Source organism: Camellia sinensis, chromosome 5, assembly GCF_055761805.1.
Source record: "Camellia sinensis isolate YWXY chromosome 5, ASM5576180v1, whole genome shotgun sequence".
NCBI lineage: Eukaryota > Viridiplantae > Streptophyta > Magnoliopsida > Ericales > Theaceae > Camellia > Camellia sinensis.
The window spans coordinates 168,934,453-168,956,905 of NC_138965.1; the positions used below are offsets into that span (position 1 = coordinate 168,934,453).

The 22,453-nt window shown below is 44.1% G+C and overlaps 1 protein-coding gene across 3 annotated transcripts in view; it reads left to right on the top strand.

The window, feature by feature from the left end:
* The first annotated feature begins 717 nt into the window (after positions 1-717).
* The window catches only part of LOC114310815 (NADPH:adrenodoxin oxidoreductase, mitochondrial-like), a 36,309-nt gene continuing 14,573 nt past the window's right edge, over positions 718-22,453 (top strand). For 2 of the 3 annotated variants that reach the window (XM_082870381.1, XM_082870383.1), the window contains exons 1-4: positions 1,107-1,162; positions 4,361-4,488; positions 4,584-4,638; positions 9,931-10,047. In XM_082870381.1, the coding sequence (XP_082726507.1) occupies positions 4,409-4,488; positions 4,584-4,638; positions 9,931-10,047 (252 nt within the window). In that variant the 5' untranslated portion in view covers positions 1,107-1,162; positions 4,361-4,408. Of the gene's footprint in view, positions 917-1,106; positions 1,163-2,696; positions 2,733-3,124; positions 4,489-4,583; positions 4,639-9,930; positions 10,048-22,453 lie in introns of those variants that run through there. The other variant, XM_082870382.1, reaches the window with a different exon arrangement.

The following is a 22,453-nucleotide window of genomic DNA, read 5'->3' on the forward strand; positions in this document are numbered from 1 at the left end:
TACATGACACAAAAATAAAAATGATGAAAATGATGCAAAAGAAAGCAAGTTAGACAAGTATAAACTCATTGTCAATGTGTAAATCTAACTATTAACACACTAACATAACACAATATTTTATACACACAAAAAAAGGATAAATCACACTAACCTCCCTTGAGATTTGAAAAAATTACTGTAAGTCGCAGAGCTTTGACATAATTACATTGACTTTCCTTTCAGTAAGATTAAATGGACCACCTACACTAATGTAGATAGTGTTAAAAAAAAAAAAAAAAAAAAAAAAACATAAAGTACGTATTTTCGTCTAAAAGAGATAGCAATATTAATTTTTTATCCATATAACTAACAAATTATTAATGAAAATGAAGTTAGATTTTACATGAATTAAAATCTTAAAAGAGCTTAATAGAATTATGTCAAAATTATAAAACTTGCTATATTTTCTTTAAATCTCAGATCAATGCAATTTACCTATTAAAAAAAACAAAAGAAAAGAGAAGATAGAAGATAGAAAATTACCTAGAAGACTGCAAGCCCAGTTTTAATAACTTGGGCTTTTGAAAGGTTCAACGACAAAATCAATTATTTGGGCCTACTAGGTAGATAATGGATTGGGCCTTCACAGTTCACATTCTCGAACTCGAACTCGAACTCGAACTCGAACTCGAAGAAGCTTCACGACCTATTTCTTCAAGATCTCCTTCTGCAACATTTGGAACCCTAAAAAGTAACAAAAAATCTTCGTAAAAGTCTCAAATCAAACTTGTGAATTTCATAATCTCCAATAATAAAAAAAATGGTGATTTCTAGAGCTAAGAAATTGTTTTCAAGAAGTTTTGCTTTTCTCTCTTTAACTCCGCTGCGCATTTCCATAGTCCGAAGTGGACCTGCTGGCTTTTACACTGCCGAGAAGGTGCATATCACTCTCTCTCTCTCTCTCTCTCTCTCTATATATATATATATATATATGTATACACAGAACATGTATAAGCATTTCAGTGAATGTCAGTGTATAATTTCAAATTGATTTGAATTGTTGAATTTACATTACTGGATGTTAAAGAGACATCAAGGAGCTGAGGTTGATATTGTGGACAGGTTGCCGATGCCGTATGGATTAGTCTGGTTTGGTGTGGCACCTGATCATCCTAAAACTAAGGTTTGTATATAGGTACAAGAATTTTGTAGTTTAACTTCTTATACTTGTTATTTGCTTGTTTTGTGTTGAATTGAATAGTTTTATTGTAATACCCCTATTCCGTAATGTCCTAATTGGTCCTTAATATGAATGTGATTATGTGGTTTTGAATTTCTATCTGTTCACCGTAAGAATATCTGTTTGATTATCTGCTTTGGAAATTAAATTGAAGGCCTTATCGGCCACAGAATCCGAAATTGATTGCGCCATTGTGATTGGCATAATTTTTAGAGCCTACGGTGAAATTTAATTGAAAAATTGATTCGGGTCAGATTAAATTGATTAGTTAATGAATTAGCGCCATATTATTTATTATTATTAAACTTGACTAGTGGGCTTATACATAAGGGCCATTACACTTCAATTCCTTCCCTTTTTAACACTTTGGCTAATATTGAACTCAAATAGAGAGAGGGAGGGTCGGCCTTAGAGAGAGAAGGAAGAGAGTTGTGTGGTTTTGGCTCGAGACTTGGGAATCTTGAAGATTAAGTCCAAGAATTGACTAGAGTTGGAAGATTAAGGCTCCTAGGTGAGTAACCAACCAATGATTCAAGGATTTTTGTTTGAAATTTGTAAGTTCAAGGTTGAATGATGCTAAGGAATATGAAATGGGTTGGTCTTGAAGAATTGGGCGTCAATGTATACATGCATGTAGGAGATTGCCATGGATTGCATATTTAAGCTTGAAATTGTATGAGCTAACATGTATAATGTTGATTATGGAGGTTTGGGCGTTAATCTTTACATACATGTATAATTTTCATGGACTCCATAATAATAGGTGTCTCTTGCATGTTTTGAAATGGGATTGAAGTCAAAAATCTGCATGCATGTTTGATTTTTGAAGACATGAAGCCTATGTGAAGTTTGAAACATATGGTTTTTGCTCATGGTAAAGAAATGAGAGTTGATTGAGAATTAGATGTTGATTTTGAATAAATTGATGTAATAACCTTACACTCCCATGCAATATAATGTGCTAATATGCTTTTGGGACCAAAATCATGAATTGAGACCTTTGAACATTGAATTTGAACTCCAAGAACAGTTCTGGAATTTCTAGAAAGTTTGATTACTGCTTGAGCGGGAAAACCGCCGCTCGAGCGTGAATTTCGTGCTCCCAGCACTTTTTGCAGACATGGTGTCCGCTCGAGCGGGGGAGTTCACGCTCGAGCGTGGAGCCATGTAGAGAGGCCTTCCGCTCGAGTGCCAGAGTTCGCGATCGAGCGTAATTTTGAGGCATCCAGTACTTTTGTAGGCCTTAAGGGTCCGCTCGAGCGAGTAAGTCCACGCTCGAACGGGGACCCTATTTTCTGAAATTTTAAAAATGCATTCTGTGTTCTGTTTTCCGTTCCTTTTCACTTCTAAACACTCTTAGGCATACATTGAGCATTGTAATTGAATTAAAGAGATAAGAATGAAGCCTAAAGAGGAAAATGTGAATTTTGAACGGATTGAATTGTTAGTGACCCTTTTATGTTCATGGCATGTGTAGGGTCGAGTTCCAGGGCGAACCAATCAACCGATCATTGTGAGTAATATCTTATTAAGATATTTGAAATATACTGTTGTCCAATTGTTTACTTATATGAAAGTTATGTAAGTTCATTAGTTTGAATGGCGGACCACGATCGACATAAATGATTGGGCCGAAGGCCGATTGACATGAATGATTGGGCTGAAGGCCGATCGACATGAATGATTGGGCCGAAGGCCGATCGACATGAATGATTGGGCCGAAGGCCGATTAACATGAATGATTGGGCCGAAGGCTGATTGACATGAATGATTAGGCCGAAAGCCGATTGACATAAATGATTGGGCCAAAGGCCGTTTGCTGTAATTGTTTCAATAATTGCTTATGTATCTTTTTATTGATATTATTCACTGGGCATTCGCTCACGCTCATTCATGTACATGTAGGTGAGCCAAGGGACGTCCAAAACCAGCCCCGGTGAATTATGAGAAACAGTCAGAGTTCTGAAGAGTTAGCCCAAAAGTCTCACGCATGAGACTGTCTTCTCCCTTTTGTCTTCTGTTTATAGTTTTGTTTTGTTGGCGAAATCATCGGACCATTGTTGTATATAAGTCTTGGGTTTGACTTACTTAAATCTGGATGATCCTGTATGTACAGTGTTTTGTATTAGTACACATTCTGATGTGAGTTGTTAACATATAAATGTTTAAAATGTTATGGTGTACATATAAACACAGCTCTATGGACAAAAGTTTTAAATTGCTTCCGTTTGGCCCTTTTTACTCTAATGAGTTTTGGTTTATTTGGTTTAAGGCCGTAGGTAATCTCGTGATTACTGGCCGGTTACGGCCTTAGCCTATAGGGGCGGGTTCGGGTCGTGACATTTATGTCTACTGATTAATTGTTTGTTCATAATTGGAGTGAGGGAATTCCTGTTTAATCTCATATGCATTGGTATGAAAAGAAACCAAAATGTTGTCTGGTCTATTTTTTCCCCTAATACTACTTAGTTATAGTTGAAGTGCAGCATCTCTTTATATTGTATTGTAGCCAGCATTTTAAATATCGGTTATGTATTGTATCACCCATTATGTATTGAGATTTTGGACTTTGATACCGTTATTCATCGATATGTTTGATGCTACTATCTGATATCATATGGTATTGCCGATACTAGTACATATCTTGATACCGTTATCTAAGATCATGATTGTAACTCTTTTTAGAAGCCACCACATTCTAGAGTGAACAACGTATATCTTTATGTTGTCATGTGCTTGCTTTAGAATCTTATTCTATTCCTGTTTGTGTTTCATATATCTCACCGTCTCTAGTTAGGTGTATCAATTCCAAGCACTATGTTCTAAGCCTTCTATTACATAGTGCAATTAAATATGGTTTATCTTAATCTTTAGAGATCCCAAATGCTAATAAAATAAAGCCCATTTAAATTAAGCAAGTGTTTTAGTATATATCTGGCCATTTTTAATATCATTGACGGCATAAATTTTGTCTACATGTTTTATTCTGATTAGCATCTGGCATTTTTTTAAAGCTTCTATATTTGTAGAAATCTGACAATAGTATCTGTATATTAATGAATTACATTGTGTGTTTCTGACTTTCTGTTTTTAAAGAATACATTGTTGAAATAGTCCTCTTAATTGAGCTTAGTTTACCAGAAAACTTGCAACAGATTGTGACCAACCAGTTTTCTCGGGTTACTCAAAATGAACGATGCTCATTCTTTGGAAATGTGTCACTTGCGTCTTCTGTATCATTGTCTGAGCTCAGGGAGATGTATCATGTGGTAAGATGCCAGCTCTAGATAAGATCTTGTGCTGATTTGTATTAATTGATCACAAGTAGTTTTGTTATTTGATGAATATGTGTTTTGCTAACCAGGTTGTGCTTGCCTATGGTGCTGAAAGTGATAAGAGTTCGTGGTATCCCTAGAGAAGTATGTATAGAATTTTTGGTTTTGTTTCTATTTTTGTTTAGTCATCTATACAATCGATATGCATAACTGTGTTGATGGAAGACTTTGTGGCCTATTATCCTTAAACTGGTGATAGTCAAATGCTTTGAAGGCAGTTGTAGTCTCTGTTGTGTTGGCATGAGTTGTAAAATGAGAGTGAGTGTGGCATGAGTTGTAAAGCAAGTGTGCATGTGGCATGAATTGTAAAGCAAGAGTGCATGTGGCATGAATTGTAAAGCAAGAGTGCATGTGGCATGAGTTGTAAAGAAAAGGGATTGTCTAGAATAAACTTTGTATGATAGTCTATATATATGGACTTGTATTTCATAGAAAAAAAACATGAATAAGAGCTATACAGTTGTTCCATGTCTCTACATGGTATCAGAGCAGAGATCCTAGGCTTTCTGCTTCACACTTTACACCTTCACGCCGACTATGGCAACTCCATCCACAGACCAAACATCCATTACCAACCCAACCCTAGAAGACCTAACATCCAGAATGACAGATTTACTGTCCCAGACCCTGACTCAGAACCAGGCACCAACCCATGAAATTTCCGCTGCACCGATCGACATCAAGTTGGATGGCACCAACTATGCTCTGTGGTCCCAAGTTTTGGAGATGTATATCTCCGGCAAGGATAAACTTGGATACATCAATGGAGATCTCCAGCAGCCCCAACAAACTGACCCAACATGGCGAAAATGGCGGACTGAAAATTCGATTGTGAAAGGGTGGTTAATTAACTCCATGGAACCAAGCATGATTGGTAATTTCATTCGATTCCCAACGGCAAAAGCAGTGTGGGATGCCATTGCCACAACTTTTTTTGATGGCACAGACACATCGCAGGTTTATGATCTCAAGAAACGGGTGACCAAGATGCGACAGGGCGGTGGGCAAATTGAAACCTACTACAATGGCCTTCAGGCCTTATGGAGGGAGATCGATTTCCGACGCCCCAATCCGATGGTCTGTCCCAATGATATTCAGAAATTTACTTCCATTCTACAAGAGGATCGAGTGTATACCTTTCTTGATGGCTTAGACGATCGGCTTGACAAGGTTCGTAGCGACGTACTCCTCATGAACCCGTTCCCCTCAGTCGAACAAGCATATGCCTATGTTCGCCGTGAAGATTCACGACAGTCCGTGATGATGGTCAGCACAGATGGACAGGTTGGCGCTGCTATGGCATCTCGAGGAGGAACCCGCTACAATCCGCAGCCTCTGAAACAGCAGCTATCGATGGTCCCAACTGGGAAATCTGCAGCTGGAACTCGGCCTGCAGCTGGAACTCGGTCCAGTGCAGCGCTGCCCAAATCTGGTTTGTCTTCTTCCAGCCGTAGCTCTGGGCAGCCATCTACTGAAGGTCATGGATGTACTTATTGTGGCAAGCCCAAACACACCCGTGAGACCTGTTTTAAATTACATGGGTTTCCAGAATGGTGGGACGAGTTCAAAGCCCGGAAACAAAGTGAAAGTGACGCTGCTGTCAACAGTGTTTCGGGACGGGCTGCTTTAGCACATGCGGAGCCCGAGTTGTCTCTTCTAACATCCACAAGTACTTCTCATCTCCTAGATGGCTCTACCCCTTTCAGTGCTTCAGGTAACTGTGGTTACGCTTTATTTAATTCCATTCCGGATGCCTTTAATGGTTGGATACTTGATTCGGGAGCCACCGATCATATGACGTTTGATCCCAATGACTTTACTTCTATTACTCAACCAAAACGGGTAAATATTGCTAATGCCAATGGGGTCACTTATCCGGTTACAGGAGCCGGCACTGTCTCTCTCTCTTCCTCACTCTCATTGTCAAACACTTTACTTGTTCCATCCCTATCAAGTAAATTAATATCTGTGGGACAAGCTACTGAAGAATTCAATTGTTGTGCACTAATATATCCCAAGTTTTGTTTTCTTCAGAATATTCTCACCAAGGAGATCATTGGTCGTGATACTAAGAGGGGGGGGCTATATGTTATGGATGATTTCAGTCCCGGCCAAGCTCATCATGTACAACAAGTGCCCAATGTGAAACGTCAACAGATTTGGCTTTGGCATCGTCGCTTGGGGCATCCATCCTTTAGCTACTTAAAGCATTTGTTACCCGATTTATTTTCTGCCATTAGTGAGTCTGATTTTAAATGTGACACTTGCATTTTGGCCAAGAGTCACCGTGTGCCTTATCCTTTGAGTTTGAATAAAAGTAATGTACCATTTACTTTGGTACACTCCGATGTTTGGGGACCTTCTCCAGTTTTAACTCCTTCTGGGATTCGTTGGTTTGTGACCTTTGTGGATGACTGTACTCGCATGACTTGGGTTTATTTGTTGAAACATAAGAATGACGTATTTCCTCTTTTCCAGTCCTTCCATGCCATGATTCAGACTCAATTCTCTGCCAAGCTTCAGATTCTCCGCTCCGATAATGGTGGCGAATATATGAATGATGCATTCAAGAGTTATTTTAACACTCGTGGTCTCATTCATGAGACCAGTTGCTCTGCCACTCCTCAACAGAATGGTGTGGCGGAACGGAAAAACCGACATATCTTGGAGACTGCTCGGGCCCTTTTGATTGGTGCCCATGCCCCTCGTAGTTATTGGGCCGATGCCATTGTTACAGCAGTTTATTTGTTGAATCGCATGCCTTCCAAAGTCTTGGACTTTCAGACACCGCTTCAGGCTCTCTCATGCCATGGCTCTTTACCCTCTGTCCTGATGCTCCCACCTCGGATATTTGGGTGTGTTGCTTTCGTACATCTCCCGAAACCTCAACGTACTAAGCTTGATCCTTGTGCTCTACGTTGTTTTTTTCTGGGTTATGCAACGCATCAGAAAGGGTATCGATGTTATCATCCCCCCACCCGACGTACTTATGTTACCATGGATGTCACATTTCTCGAGTCTGAGTTCTTTTTCCCTAACCCCATGACCGATTCTCCTCTTCAGGGGGAGATACGACATAATGAAGAGCAGAATTGGGCTGTTTTCGATTTCCTAGCAATGGGGACAGAAGTAGCTTATCCCGAGCCTACCGCAGCTTCTACCACTACTACAACCGCCGCTCCTACTGATGTATCAGGAAGGACTGCTGACCCTAGAATGGAAATCATAACCACACCAGCTTGTATGGCTGACTGTAGAGAAGAACCTGGTAGAAGTCTCGACGATGAAGACCCCACTCATCAACCTCTAATACCCGAGACTGATCAATCTCTTGCGAATATTCGTAAGGTAACTACTCCTCCTCCTGATAATGCTTGTGATCCTTCTGTTGGTTATCAATTACCTTTCAGGCATAACCGTGGAAAACCACCAGACCGATACTCTCCAGATCATGTGAGTAAGAAATCCATATATCCGATTGCCAATCATGTCTCATCTCAGAGGTTATCAGATTCACTCAAAACATTTGTACACCAGTTGTCTGTTGATCATATTCCTAACCAAGTACCCGAAGCCTTGAGTGATCCGAAATGGATGCATGCTATACAAGAGGAAATGGCGGCTCTTCAGAAAAATCAGACATGGACACTTATTCCTCTGCCGAAAGGGAAGAAGACTGTCGGATGCAAATGGGTCTTTTCTATCAAACACAAGGCTGATGGATCTATTGAGAGGTATAAGGCAAGACTTGTGGCGAAGGGGTACACACAGACTTATGGCATAGATTATCATGAGACGTTCTCTCCAGTGGCGAAGCTGAACACAGTCAGGGTATTATTGTCTCTTGCAGCTAATCTAGATTGGCCACTGCATCAGTTTGACGTACGGAATGCCTTCCTTCATGGTGATCTCAAGGAGGAAGTATATATGGATGTTCCACCTGGATTTTCATCTTCTCAAAATGGAGTCGTATGTAAACTGAATAAGGCACTATACGGCTTGAAGCAATCTCCCCGTGCATGGTTTGGACGGTTTAGCATGGCTATGCGACAATATGGTTTCAAGCAGAGCAATTCAGATCATACACTATTCCTAAAACACTACAAGGGAAAGATAACAGCGTTGATTATTTATGTTGATGATATGATAATTACTGGAGATGACGTTGGGGGGATTTCTAAACTCCAAGAATATTTGGCGACCGAATTTGAAATGAAAAATTTGGGTGGGTTGAAGTATTTTTTGGGAATTGAGGTGGCTCGGTCAAAGCAGGGCATCTTTCTATCCCAAAGAAAGTATGTGTTGGATTTACTCGCAGAAACTGGAATGCTTGATTGTAAGGCTGAGGACACTCCAATTGTTCAGAATCATCACCTAGGAGAGTATTCTGATCAGCTACCTGCGAATAAAGAGAGGTATCAAAGGATAGTTGGAAGACTAATCTATTTGGCACATACTCGACCGGATATCACATATGCTGTGAGCGTTGTAAGTCAATTCATGCACTGTCCTAGTAAAGATCATATGAATGCAGTTGTTCGAATACTTCGATACTTGAAATCAGCCCCAGGGAAAGGACTTATGTTCTCTAAGAATAATCATCTAAATATTGGTGGTTACACAGATGCAGATTGGGCAGGCAACAATACTGACAGAAGATCTACTTCGGGATATTTCACCTTTGTAGGAGGAAACCTTGTTACTTGGAGGAGTAAGAAACAAAAGGTCGTGGCTCTTTCTAGTGCAGAAGCTGAGTTCAGAGCGATGAATAAGGGACTTTGCGAACTCCTTTGGTTAAGGAAGTTACTTACAGAATTTGGTTTCCCACCTGCTTCAGCAATGGAATTATTTTGTGATAACAAAGCAGCCATTAGTATTGCTCACAATCCGGTCCAACATGATCGTACAAAGCATGTTGAAGTGGATCGACATTTCATCAAAGAAAAGCTCGAGACTGGGATAGTTCAGTTTCCGTTTGTTAAATCAGAAGATCAACTGGCAGACATGCTAACTAAAGGCGTGTCAAGTAAAGTGTTCTACAACTCACTCGACAAGTTGGGCATTAGCGACATCTTTGCACCAACTTGAGGGGGAGTGTTGGCATGAGTTGTAAAATGAGAGTGAGTGTGGCATGAGTTGTAAAGCAAGTGTGCATGTGGCATGAATTGTAAAGCAAGAGTGCATGTGGCATGAATTGTAAAGCAAGAGTGCATGTGGCATGAGTTGTAAAGAAAAGGGATTGTCTAGAATAAACTTTGTATGATAGTCTATATATATGGACTTGTATTTCATAGAAAAAAAACATGAATAAGAGCTATACAGTTGTTCCATGTCTCTACATGTTGTTTATGTCTTTCTTCTTGGTTTTCTTTCTAGGATTTGGCAGGGATACACTCGGCTAGAGAATTTGTTTGGTGGTATAATGGGCACCCTGACTGCCAATATTTGGCTCCAGACTTAAAGAGCACTGACACAGCTGTTATTCTTGGTCAGGTATCTTATTATTTCTCTCTTTCTTTCTTCTATTTTTTCTTGTGAATTTTTAGGGAGACAGATTATAAGATCTTGTGAAAAACAGGGGCTTTTAACTTATAAGATGAACTGGTGGTTTTCCATTTCTTACTTTTTCAGTCATAATGCACAATTTACAGAATTAATAGAAGTAAGGGCAATGCTAATTGTATAAAATGACGTTTGTTTGAGGAGAACACTAATAAGGACATGGGATAACAATGTATGACACTAAGAACTTACTTGATAAACTTCAACATAATAGAAAATAAGCCCCAGATAACATGTGGTGGAAAAATAGGTCTTAGGTAACTCTGATAGTTATGAATAATGCTTTGTAGGATTCAATTTATAAATGAGCAACAAGTCTAATTAATGAGGTAAGATAAGTAGAAGTAAATTTTCTATTATTTTAATATTATTTCAATAGTAAGGATTTCCTTTAGTCAAATATTCTTTTAGTAAATAAACTAGAATAATTGAAACCGCACAAACTTAAATATGTACTTATGACTTGGTTGAACATTAAGCAGCAGCGAGATTTAAATATTTACTTATGGAGAAGTGGTTTAGAAATACTCCTCTGATCTTGGGGGACGTTGATGATCCTCTTCTAGTCACCTGAAAAGAAATGAACACTCCGGTCGGGGGTGCCGGAATTAGCACTCCGACGGGCAAGTTAGTCTTTACACTCAAATTGAACTGTATTCTAGGTTAAACACATTAATTCTCACATAGCTCTTTAAGACTTAAGATCTTGTATTTATAGTATTCTCTTGGGGCCTTGGGGCCTGGCCCACTCCTAGTCCTTGCCATGTACTTCTACACGGCCCTTGTTTTACTGGCAGGAATGTTGGCTCTTTTATTCGGCCCCTCAATTGGATAGGGTCAATGCCGAATAGAATTTATGTTCTGGACTGGACTGGTCCGCTCCTGTTGATCCAAAATTATTCGGCTCCCACAATTGCCCCCCAAACACCCCACTAGCATCAGTTAGTCGGCGTGTTTGGCTTCTAGTCTGGAGGTTAGAAATCCGGTGGTTATTCCTCTTCCCGATGCGTGTCAGAACGCGTACATGCTTCTTGGTCATTATAGCGTTTTCCTGTCCTTTCGTATGCTGCCTCCATTTAATGCGATTTAAATTTGTCTCTTCGAATGTATGCTCTAAATACTCGAAGATATCTGGCTCGCCTTCCAATGGGACTCCTGCATTCCGCGGCTTCTGCAACCCCTTATTTCTCGATCTTTCCTTCGCCTTTTGTAAGTTTTCTTCTCCTACATTTCTTGATCCCCCCTCTTTATCTGCTTTTAGTTTTCCGTAATCCTTGAGTCGGCAAGAATGGCAAAACATTTGAAGGAGCTCTTTTTTGCGGATCGAATCTCCGGCTTTCGACGCCACTTCTCCATCCCTGACGACGTCTATCTGTCACTTTTGGCAGACAGCACTACTGATATGGTGAGGAAAAACGAGAACACAATCATCTTTCCTCTCTTATCAATTGCTGAGGGCGGCGTCCGTTTTCCTCTTCACCCACTTTTGAGGACCGTTCTTCGGTACTGGGGTCTCATTCCTTCCCAGCCCAATGTGAACTTCTTCTGCATCATAATGGGCATTGTAGAGATAAATCGGCGTCTTAGAGTTAATTTAGCTATTCCCGCCATTCGGCACTGTTATGTCCTAGCCAAGTCTACTGGCCGTCTGGGATGCTATTTCCTTAGAGCCAAGGATACTGACCACCACTTAGTGACCATGCTTGCTAGCTCTGGCAAGCGTGTCGATGACGTGATGGTCGTTGTCCGAGGTAATTGGGAATTCGACGAAAAGAAAGATCGCCTAGATCCTGTGCCAAGGCAAAAAGGCGAACTAGGTGGCCGACCAAATCACTGTTTCTATTATTTACATATGCATGTATTCGGCACTTTAGCTCACCTAATCGTTTTGTCTACTCAAGCAGCGACTTAAAGAGAGTGTTGACTTCAGATGACGAAGTTGTGCTCACAGAAATTAAAACCGCGCTATAGTTCGTCGACCGTCTAGACCTTCAAAAACAAGGGAGGGCAGCCCACGTTCTCCTGTGGTACGAGCCAACCTACACGACGTTCTCGGCGGCAGATAATATTTCCATCGCGTGAGGCGATAACCAACTGACGGCCCTCATCTTCCCCAGTTTCAAAAACTTGAGGCAGATTGGCCTCGAATCGTCTGATTCTGAGCACGTGGAAGGACAAGTGGCCGAACCGATCGCCGAGGACCCAGAAAAGTTGGCCGCAAAAGTTAACGAAGCCATCAATTCGGCCTTTGAGGAAGCCGGGTTGAACTCTTCTGACCCTCCGTCTACATCAGGCCAAGGGGACGCCGAAGATATCTTTACGAACTTGGGAGACCTTCCCGGCGATTTCTGTGAGGATATGGCCAGGGATAATCTTACGCAGATGGCACGAAAAAGGAACGCCGAACGCATGGCCGCCCGACAAAAGGCCGTAGCCATCCGTTCCGGACTTGTCCCGACTGAATCTGTTGCTCTTGTTGTCGTACAAGAAACGGCTCACGTTGTCGTGGCCGAGACGGAAAAGGAGGTCAAGCACCCGATTACGGAGGCTCGACCGATTTTAGAGGATCGGGGCGAAAAACAAGGTGTTGAAGGTGAGAACGGCTCCGAATGGGGCCCCTTTGAAAAACGGCCATGCTTGGAGGAGTCGGCTATGGTTGCTCCTTTCGTTATTGAGCAAAAGATAAAAAATATGCCGATCTCCTCCGATGCGTCGGCTTTGAAAGATGCAGCTGTGGCACTAAGCCTGGCTGCCTCGGTCTCTTTGCCGGTTGACAAGGCGACCTTTCGTGCCAAGCCGGATTTGGCGACAATAGCATTAGCCGCCCAGTCGACTTTTCTGGTTTGTGACTAACTCTTTGGTTTGATTTGCATTTGATGTTTCTTGGCACATGACGATCCTTTGTTTTCCAATCTGAAGTCGAGGGTCAAAGGAGCAGGGCGGAGTTCGAGACAATAAGAGCTGCGATGGAAAGCGCAAGGGCCGAGGTTGAGAAGGAAAGGGCCAAAATTGCTGATCAACTCAAGTCTAACGCCGAGGAGAGGGCAAATGCGAGCGAGGAATCGCTCAAGTTAGCCAAGGAGGTGCTTGCCAAGCTGGAGGCCGAGTTTGGAGAGTTGAAACAGGCTAAGGAGAAAGCCGACTCTGAGTCTTCGGCGACGTTCGAGGCTGGGAAGAGCTCCGCCTTTAAGGACTATGTAGAAAAAGTCCCCAAATTCGAAAATCGGGGGTTCAAACACGGCTGGCTCACAGCCCTTGCTGCCGCTGGAGTTACATTGGCCACGCAAATTCCATACGAGCAAGTGGACGTTGAGCCGCTTGAGTCTGACCCTGAAACTTGATTTGGGAGACATTCTAGTTTTGTTATATTTTTCTCGATTTCAATGTCTGTTTTTGTTTAGTAGATTTTCATCTGTGTTGGATTTTCATGTGTAAAATGTCTGCTTTTAGCGCCTAATTTATGAATGAAAATTTCATTTGCTTTCAAGATATTTCTCGTATTGTTTGTTGTATGAGTAGACAATTAGGAGAATCAGTGGTAAGAACAAAATTCCAAGACTACGTGAGACGGCAGACTTACAAGCCGACTGAGTTTAGCGATCTGATTAAAACAATGAATTCCTAAATCTTACTGAATCGACTCGTGGAATGGCTGGGGCACTTAAGCCGACTAGATTGATGAATCTGCCCTTGCCCCAACGGGTTCGCGATCGTAGAACGCCGAATAACACATCCCATAAGAATCTTGTTGATAGATCGATTCGGGGAACGGCTTGGGCACTTAAGCCGACTAGATTGATGAATCTGCCCTTGCCCCAGCGGGTTCGCGATCGTAGAACACCGAATAACACGTCCTATAAGAACCTTGTGTTGAGGCATTGATTCGGGGAACGGCTGGGGCACTTAAGCCGACTAGATTGATGAATCTGCCCTTGCCCTAGCGAGTTCATGATCGTAGAACGCCGAATAACACGTCCCATAAGAATCTTGTGTTGATAGATCGATTCGGGGAACGACTGGGGCGCTTAAGCCGACTAGATTAATGAATTTGCCCTTACTCCAGCGGGTTCGCGATCGTAGAACGCCGAATAAAACGTCCCATAAGAATCTTGTTGATAGATCGATTCGGGAAACGACTGGGGCACTTAAGCCGACTAGATTGATGATTCTGTCCTTGCCCAGCGAGTTCGCGATCGTAGAACGCCGAATAACACGTCCTATAAGAATCTTGTTGATAGATCGATTCGGGGAACGACTGGGGCACTTCAGCCGACTAGATTGATGAATCTGCCCTTGCCCCAGCAGGTTCGTGATCGTAGAATGCCGAATAACACGTCCTATAAGAACCTTGTGTTGAGGCATCGATTCAGGGAACGGCTGGGGCACTTAAGCCGACTAGATTGATGAATCTGCCCTTACCCTAGCGGGTTCATGATCGTAGAACGCCGAATAGATGCGATTGGGGCATATGATTCGTTCGGCGCCGGGTAGTTAGCGTTTCAACATTAAGGGGATTGCCTCGGAGGTGCTGCCCCTGTAGGGAATAAATGGGTGCATACTTCGCGAACGAGGGTCCTATTTATGTGCTCAGTTAGCATTTCAGTCCAGCTCTTTGAGGAAGATTGAACAAGTGCAAATGTCAAATAAACTTTTCTTCAACAACAGAGGCGAAGCAAAGACTCTAACTGAGCTGGGAGGAGCCATAAGTCGAAGTGGTGAACCTTCACGCACGGGCAGTAGGACTTTGAGGGATCGGGAAAGGCGTCAATCTCCTTGTCATCGGAGTAGGTCGCCCAATAGGGACAAACAGCCACAGCATAAGTCTCCTCAGCTTGGTTCCGGCAAGCAACCTGACGCGACTCCTCGCCCATTGAGTTTTGCAGTCGTCGTGGGTAATAGACCAATGACCAATGACAGAGGCGGACTCGATCATTCGAGATCCGAATGTGGCAGTCGAGTTTGCTCGACAGATTTTCCCACCCGAAGTTCAGCAGTCGATGGTAGGTCGACAAGATTTCAAAGTGTTTCGTGAAGGCGTTCACGGGGCGGTGAGAGGACTATACATGGCTTATGAGATCGGCATGCGTCTCCGCGCCGTTCACCGCAATATAGAACAGAGAGATGAATGCATTCGGAAGTTAGAAGCTCGCACCGAGAAGGCCGAGCGCGAGCTAAGGAAAATCAAGTCTGCCGGGCCCTAATCAACCAGCTACCCTAATCCGATTGTTGAAGAGAGGGTTACTCAGAGGCTGATTAGCGATGCGATCGCCGATCGTAATACGGCTAGCATGTTCGCGATCGAGACTACGAGGGGTACGGCCTATGAAAAAGGCTTCCATGACGACCGAAAGGTCGGAATTCAGAAGACTAAGGAGAAACTCGCCGAAGAAGTTTGACGATGTGAAAATCATGGATTTAGGCACGGTTGGATCAAGGCGCTTCAGCAAGCTGAGAGTCTCTAGTCGAGAGGGTTGGATTCGGCGTTTCCATTGTATCAACAGAATGATTTTCCCTTCTCCGCATTCGAAATTGAGAAGAGCGATGACGAAGAAGCCGTCAAACCCAAGAAATCCTTGTAATTATGTATTTGTTCACTGAGTTTAATAAAATGCTTAGTTCTCAATTTGTAACGCACTTGTTATTTATATTAGTACTCATTTTATTCTGAACATTCTTGTTTGAGTACTTACATTTTTCGGCCCTCGTTTACGGAGGCTGTACTCATTTTATTTCAACTTTGCTTCGTTGAAAATTTTATTCGGCACACGCGTATTTTCTGCGGAGGCCTTTTCGGCTTGAAGGCGTCATGCGCCGATGGGGCTCCGAATCCAGAGGATTTTTCGGCCCAAAGGCGTCACGCGCCGATAGGGCTTCAAATCCGGAGACTGGCCAATCATGATATCTACGAAGGGCGCTCCGAATTCGAAGTCTTTTTCGGCCCAAAGACGTCATGCACCGATAGGGCTCCGAATCCGGAGACTTTATTTGGCCAATCGTGATGTCCACGAAGGGCGCACCGAATCTAGAGGCTTTTTCGGCCCAAAGATGTCATGCGCCAATGGGGCTCCGAATCCGGAGACTTTATTTGGCAAATCGTGATATCCACGAAGGGCGCTCCGAATCCGGAGGCTTTTTCGGCCCAAAGACGTCATACGCCGATGGGGCTCCGAATCTGGAGACTTTATTTGGCCAATCGTGATATCCACGAAGGGCGCTCCGAATTCGGAGGCTTTTTCGGCCCAAATACGTCATGCGCCGATGGGGCTCCGAATCTGGAGACTTTATTTGGCCAATCGTGATATCCACGAAGGGCGCTCTGAATCCGGAGGCTTTTTCGGCCCAAAGACGTCATGCGCCAATGGGGCTCCGAATTTGGAGACTTTATTTGGCCAATCGTGATATCCACAAAGGGCACTCTGAATCCGAAGGCTTTTTCAGAGCAAAAACGTCATGCGCCGATGGGGCTCCGAATCCAGGGACTTTATTTGGCCAATCGTGATATCCACGAAGTGCGCTCTGAATCCGGAGGCTTTTTCGGCCCAAAGACGTCATGCGCCGATGGGGCTCCAAATCTGGAGACTTTATTTGGCCAATCGTGATATCCACAGAGGACGCTCCAAATCCAGAGGCTTTTTCGGAACACCTTTGAACAATATTCTGTGGTAAATGAATGGGAATCTTTGTATTACAGAAAAAGAGATGTACATAGCATCATGTCCCACAAGTCGGGCTAATGATAAAATTTACGTAAATGCGTAGAATTCCAAGGCCGTGGCAGACTCCTTCCTAACATGTCTTTGCGCCGAAATGCCCTTACTCCTGCGATCGAATCAATCTGATATGGGCCATCCCAGTTAGGACCCAATTTTTCATCAGCCGGTTTCTTGGTAGCTGGCAGTACCTTCTTCAGGACCAACTCTCCTGGTGTGTAGCGGCGCAACTAAACACGTTGATTATACGACTTAGCCAGCTGCTGTTGATACCGCGCCATGGATGTGCGGGCACGGTCTCTTTGTTCTTCAATTAGGACCAAATCCAAAGCCAGCATCATGTCGTTTTGGCCCATATCGAAAACTGTCGATTTTAAGGTTGGGAGGCCGATCACCAGGGGTATGATGGCCTGGGTTCCAAAGCATAGAGTAAACCAGGGTTTCCCCAGTAATCCGCCTCGGCGTAGTTCGATGAGCCCACAACACACTCGGCAGTTCTTCAGTCCATTTGCCTTTAGTTTTCTCTAGCCTCTTCTTGATGCCGTCCAAGATAGATTTGTTAGAGGCTTCGGCCTAGCCATTGCTTTGTGGATAAACCGGCGTAGAGAAATAAGGCCATATACCATACTTGCTGCACAGCTCTCGGTAGACGCCACAATCGAATTGGGTGCCGTTATCTAAGATAAGTGCTCTTGGAATGCCGAACCGTGTTATGATGTTTCTCCAAACGAATCGCTTCACGTCGGTATCTCGGATGTGGGTTAATGCCTCCGCTTCTACCCATTTGGTAAAATAATCTATCGCGACAATAAAAAATCGCTTGTTACCCGGGGCACGAGGCAGTGGTCTGACGATGTCAAGCCCCTATTGGGTGAACGGCCATGGACTGGTTATGGAGCTCAGCTCTTCAGCAGGCAGGTGGGTCAAAGGAGAGAATTTCAGGCACTGTTCACACTTTTTCACGTAGTATTCGGCATTTGCTCTCATTGTCGGCCAGTAATACCCCTGTGTCATGACTCAATGGGCCAAGGACCACCCGCTAGAATGGGTGCCACAGCTGCCTTCATGTATTTCATTCAGAAGCTTCTCGACTTTGTCCGGGGCACGCATTCTAGATATGGACCAGAGAGGGATTTTTTATAAAACCTTCCTTGCGGGTCCAAGTAGTATCGCAGGGCTTTGTTTCGCAGCTTGTGAGCTTCTTTCTTGTCCTTTGGGAGTTGTTCGAAAGATAGGAATGCGGCAATGGGATCCATCCAACTTGGTCCAAATTCTATAACATTGACCTAGACTTCCTCCGAAGAGCCAATGCTCGGCTCTGGGATGAATCCTACTTTGATGGTTCGTTTAATCTCTGAGTTGATGGCGGAGGCTAGACAAGCAAGGGCATTTGCGTGCGTGTTCTGATCACGTGTTATCTGGTTCAATTCATGATGGTCAAATTTTGCCAGCAAGGAGTTGGCCGTTTTCATGTAAGCCGCCATACGGTCATTTCTTGCCACGTACTCCCCCTTTAGCTGATTGATCACCAGTTTTGAGTTACAAAATACAAGCAAACGCCGAGCACCCAGAAGATGTGCATTCCGCAAACCGGTTAGAAGAGCTTCATATTCGGCTTCGTTGTTTGACGCTTCAAAGCCGAGCTTAACGACCTGCTCAATTATTGCGCCGTTGAGGGCCATGATCACAACTCCTGCTCCACTGCCCCGCTGATTGGATGATCCATCGCAGTATAACTGCCAAATGTCTCCGACATAAATTCTCCAGTTCGGCTATGGTCGACTCTCATCGAACTTGAAATTGGCAAGACCCCCAGTGAATTCGGCAACAAAGTCAGCAAGCACCTGTCCCTTGATTGAGGTTCTGGGTAGAAACTGAATGTCGTACTGGCCGAGTTCAAGAGCCCACTTTGAAACACGTCCTAATACTTCCGCACTTCGTAGTACTGATCGAAGGGGATAATCTGTTAGCACCCTAATGCTATGGCCCTAGAAGTAATGCATCAGTTTTCTTGCCGCCATGACTAGGGCTAGGATGAGTTTTTCCAGCGGATGGTAGCGTGTTTCGGCGTCAACCATTGCCTTGCTTACGTAATACACTGGCTGCTGCTCCCCCAGCTATTCCTTTATTAGTACGGCGCTGACGGCTCTGTCGGAGACTGCCAGATACAAAATGAGCGGGTCACCAGCAGCAGGTGTTGTCAAGAGTGGTACTGAGCGGAGGTAGGTCCTGAGCCCGTTGAAAACAACTTCGTATTCATCGGATCATTCAAAAGCCTTGCCCTACCGTAGTGTATGAAAGAATTGTCGGCAACGATCTGTGGATCGACTAATAAACCTATTGAGTACGGCAGCCATCCTCATTAACTTTTTAACCTCTTTTACCGAACGGGGGGAGCTGAGTTCCAAGATTGCCGTGATTTGCCTCGGGTTGGCCTTGATTCCTCGGTGGTTGACAATGTAGCCCAAGAACTTGCCAGAGCCGATCCTAAATGCACATTTGGAAGCATTCAGCTTCATTTGTATTTGCGTAAAATGCCGAATGTCTTCTCTAGATCGGCTATATGATTCTGTTTTCCTTGGACTTGACCACCATGTCGTCAATGTATACTTCCGTAGTGTGACCGAGTTGCTCCTTGAACATGGCGGTGACCAATCTTTGGTAGGTTGCCCCTGCATTCTTCAGCCCAAAAGGCATAACCTTGTAGCAGTAGGTTCCTCTTGGGGTGAGGAATGTAGTTTTGCCCTGGTCTTCTGGATGCATGGCGATCTGATGGTAGCCTTTGTAAGCATCGAGGAAGCTCATGCGCTGATGGTGCATCGTCGCATCTACAAGTTGGTCGATTCTGGGTATAGGAAAACAATTTTAGGGCAGGCTTTGTTTAGATCCATGAAATCAACACACACTCGTCAAGTCTGGTTTTTCTTTTTCATCACCACTGTATTGGAGAGCCACGTAGGGTAGTTCACTTCTCTGATTGCCCCAGCGGCAAGTAGCCTGTCAACCTCCTCAATAACGGCGGCAGTGTGCTGTGCAGCTGACCGCCGACTTTTTTGAACAATCGGCTTGCACTTTGGATTGGCATTCAACTGATGCTGTGAAACTGACGGATCTATACCTGGCATCTCGTACGGAGTCCATGCAAAGACATCAAGGTTGCTAAGCAGGAAAGAGATCAGCTGCTGTCTGTCGGCCTGATTCAGGGAGGCGCCGACCATGAAGAACTTGTTTGGGCTTCCATCGATTTCAGCTCGGTCTAAGCCTTCCGTGGCCTTTTCATTTGAGAGCCGCCCAACATCGTCGAGGCTCTCTTGATCCAGCACCTCAATGGAATTCACCTGTAGTTCCTTTGGCATTTTTGCAGCAAGGAGATAACATGCTTGTGCCGATTGTTAGGAGCCGCAGATTTGCTCAATACTGCGTTCTGTCGGGAAGCGTAGCAGCTGATGGTAGGTGCTTGGCACGGCCTGTATAGTATGCAACCAGGATCGCCCCATGATGAGATTATACGGCGACGGCAGCTTCACGACCAAGAATTCTATATCCACTGTTCGGGAGCCTGCTCGAACGAGTAGTCTGATTTTCCCCAGCGGGTACTCTGGATTGGCATTGAAGCCGAATAGTGGATAAGGGGCCGGAAAGAGATCCGATTCAGAGAAGCTGAGTTTGTTAAATGTCTTATAGTACATAATCTTCGATGTGCTCCCCGGATCAATAAGTACGCGCTCAACTGTGAACCGGTTTATGCGTAACTCGATTACCAAGGGATCAATGTGGGCTAGTGTTACTCCGGCTAAATCTGAATCATCAAAAGTAATGCCCTCGGCTTCATGGGGCCGTTTAGCCGGAGTGAATTGGTCCTGAGGCTCAGACTTCGACTGGATCGCATGCACCGCTGATGACATTGGTAGGCTGTATATCATGTGGATTATGTGGATTACGCCGAAAGGGGGTGAGTCCTGTCTCAAGGCTATGGCTTTGGTTGGGTTGCCTTTTCGGACGTACTGTTGCAGCCGACCATCTTGAATTAATTCCTCCAGGAGGTCTTTCAGTGCATAACAACTATCGGTATCATATCATGGCCATGATCCTTGTGATACTCACACCATCTATCCCGTCTTCTAGTGTCAGGAGGTCCTACCATTTTTTACAGCCATTTGAAGAACGGAAGATGTTGGATTTTGGACATAACCGCGCTGATTGGCTCAGTCAACTCTGTATATTTTTTATCGGCGCGCCTCGTCCGTCTGCTGTCAACTTGTAGCTGTTCATTTTCTCGGTGGGAACATTGATCGTTTGAGCGGCGAGAGTCTCGTCTCTTATCTCGTTTCGCCCGATGCTGTGGTTTAGGGGTCTGAGTTGCTATAGATTTTAACGGTCGAGTAATTTCAACAGGAGCCGTTTTGTTGGTCACATTGCCGGCTTTAACTCTCAAGGCATCGTCTTCTACTTTACAATATTCTTCAACTTTCTTCATCAACGACCAAACTGTTTTGGGGGCCCGTCTGGTCAAAGAACTGCGGAGGGCACTGTCGGGATGTAACCCCATCTTAAAGGCGGTGATGGCCATGGAATCATTGCAACCATGGTCCACCAGATTGAAACATTCCCAATACCGTGCCGAGTAGGCACGAAGGGTTTTTCCCGGCTGAATCTGCATTGCCCAGAGGGAATCGGCTTGCTTTGGCTAGACCTCATTAGTGATAAACCTTGCCCTGGAGGATTTTTGGAGTTGGTGGAAGCTTTTAATCGAAGCCGGCTCTAGTTTGTAATACCACCTGATAGCTAGTGGTCCCAAGCTGCTCAAAAATATTCTGCAGATCAAAGCCTTGTCATATGCATGCAAGGTCATGGCCTACTTATAATGGCGGATGTGATCGGTGGGGTCTGATTTTCTGTTGTACAAGGTGAATGACGGTGCTTTGAATTTCTTGGGTAGCACTACCTTTGCAATCCGTCGTACAAAAAGATCATGTTGATCTTCATCCGAACTGGTTCTTCTTCGCTTATGCCTTATACGGGGACTCTCTTCAGAATAGCTGGAAGTTTCAGGTCTCCCTTCTTCTTGGGCTTCGGGGATAATAAGTCGGAGTTGCTATCGGTGTTTTGTTGTCGGGCTCGAGATCGTCGACCATCTGTTCTCATAGGTCGTTCCGGGTCTTGGTGTGCAGCTTGTTTGGTCTTTGCCACCTCCAAGGCCAAATCTTGACGGAGACGTTCGTTTTCTGCGATCATGTTCTCCAATCTTTGTTCGTTTTGCTTTGCCTGTTCCATGATCGCTTGCATTGCTTCATGCTCTGGAGTCGAAGGTGAGGCGAAGTTCAGAGCGCATCTTACGGGGATGGTTTCCGGTCCAAGCATGTTTGTTGGAGTGAGGTCGTCTCTTTGCATGGTTTCATCAGCGACTATCGGAGGGTCTTCCGTTACGCCCACCATGGATGTGTTTGAGTATTCCCACAGACGGCGCCAATTATGGAGAAATGGTTTGGAAATACTCATCTGATCCTGGGGGACGTTGATGATCCTCTTATAGTCACCTGAAAAGAAATGAACACTCCGGTCGGGGGTGCCGGAATTAGCACTCTGATGGGCAAGTTAGTCTTTACACTCAAATTGAACTGTATTCT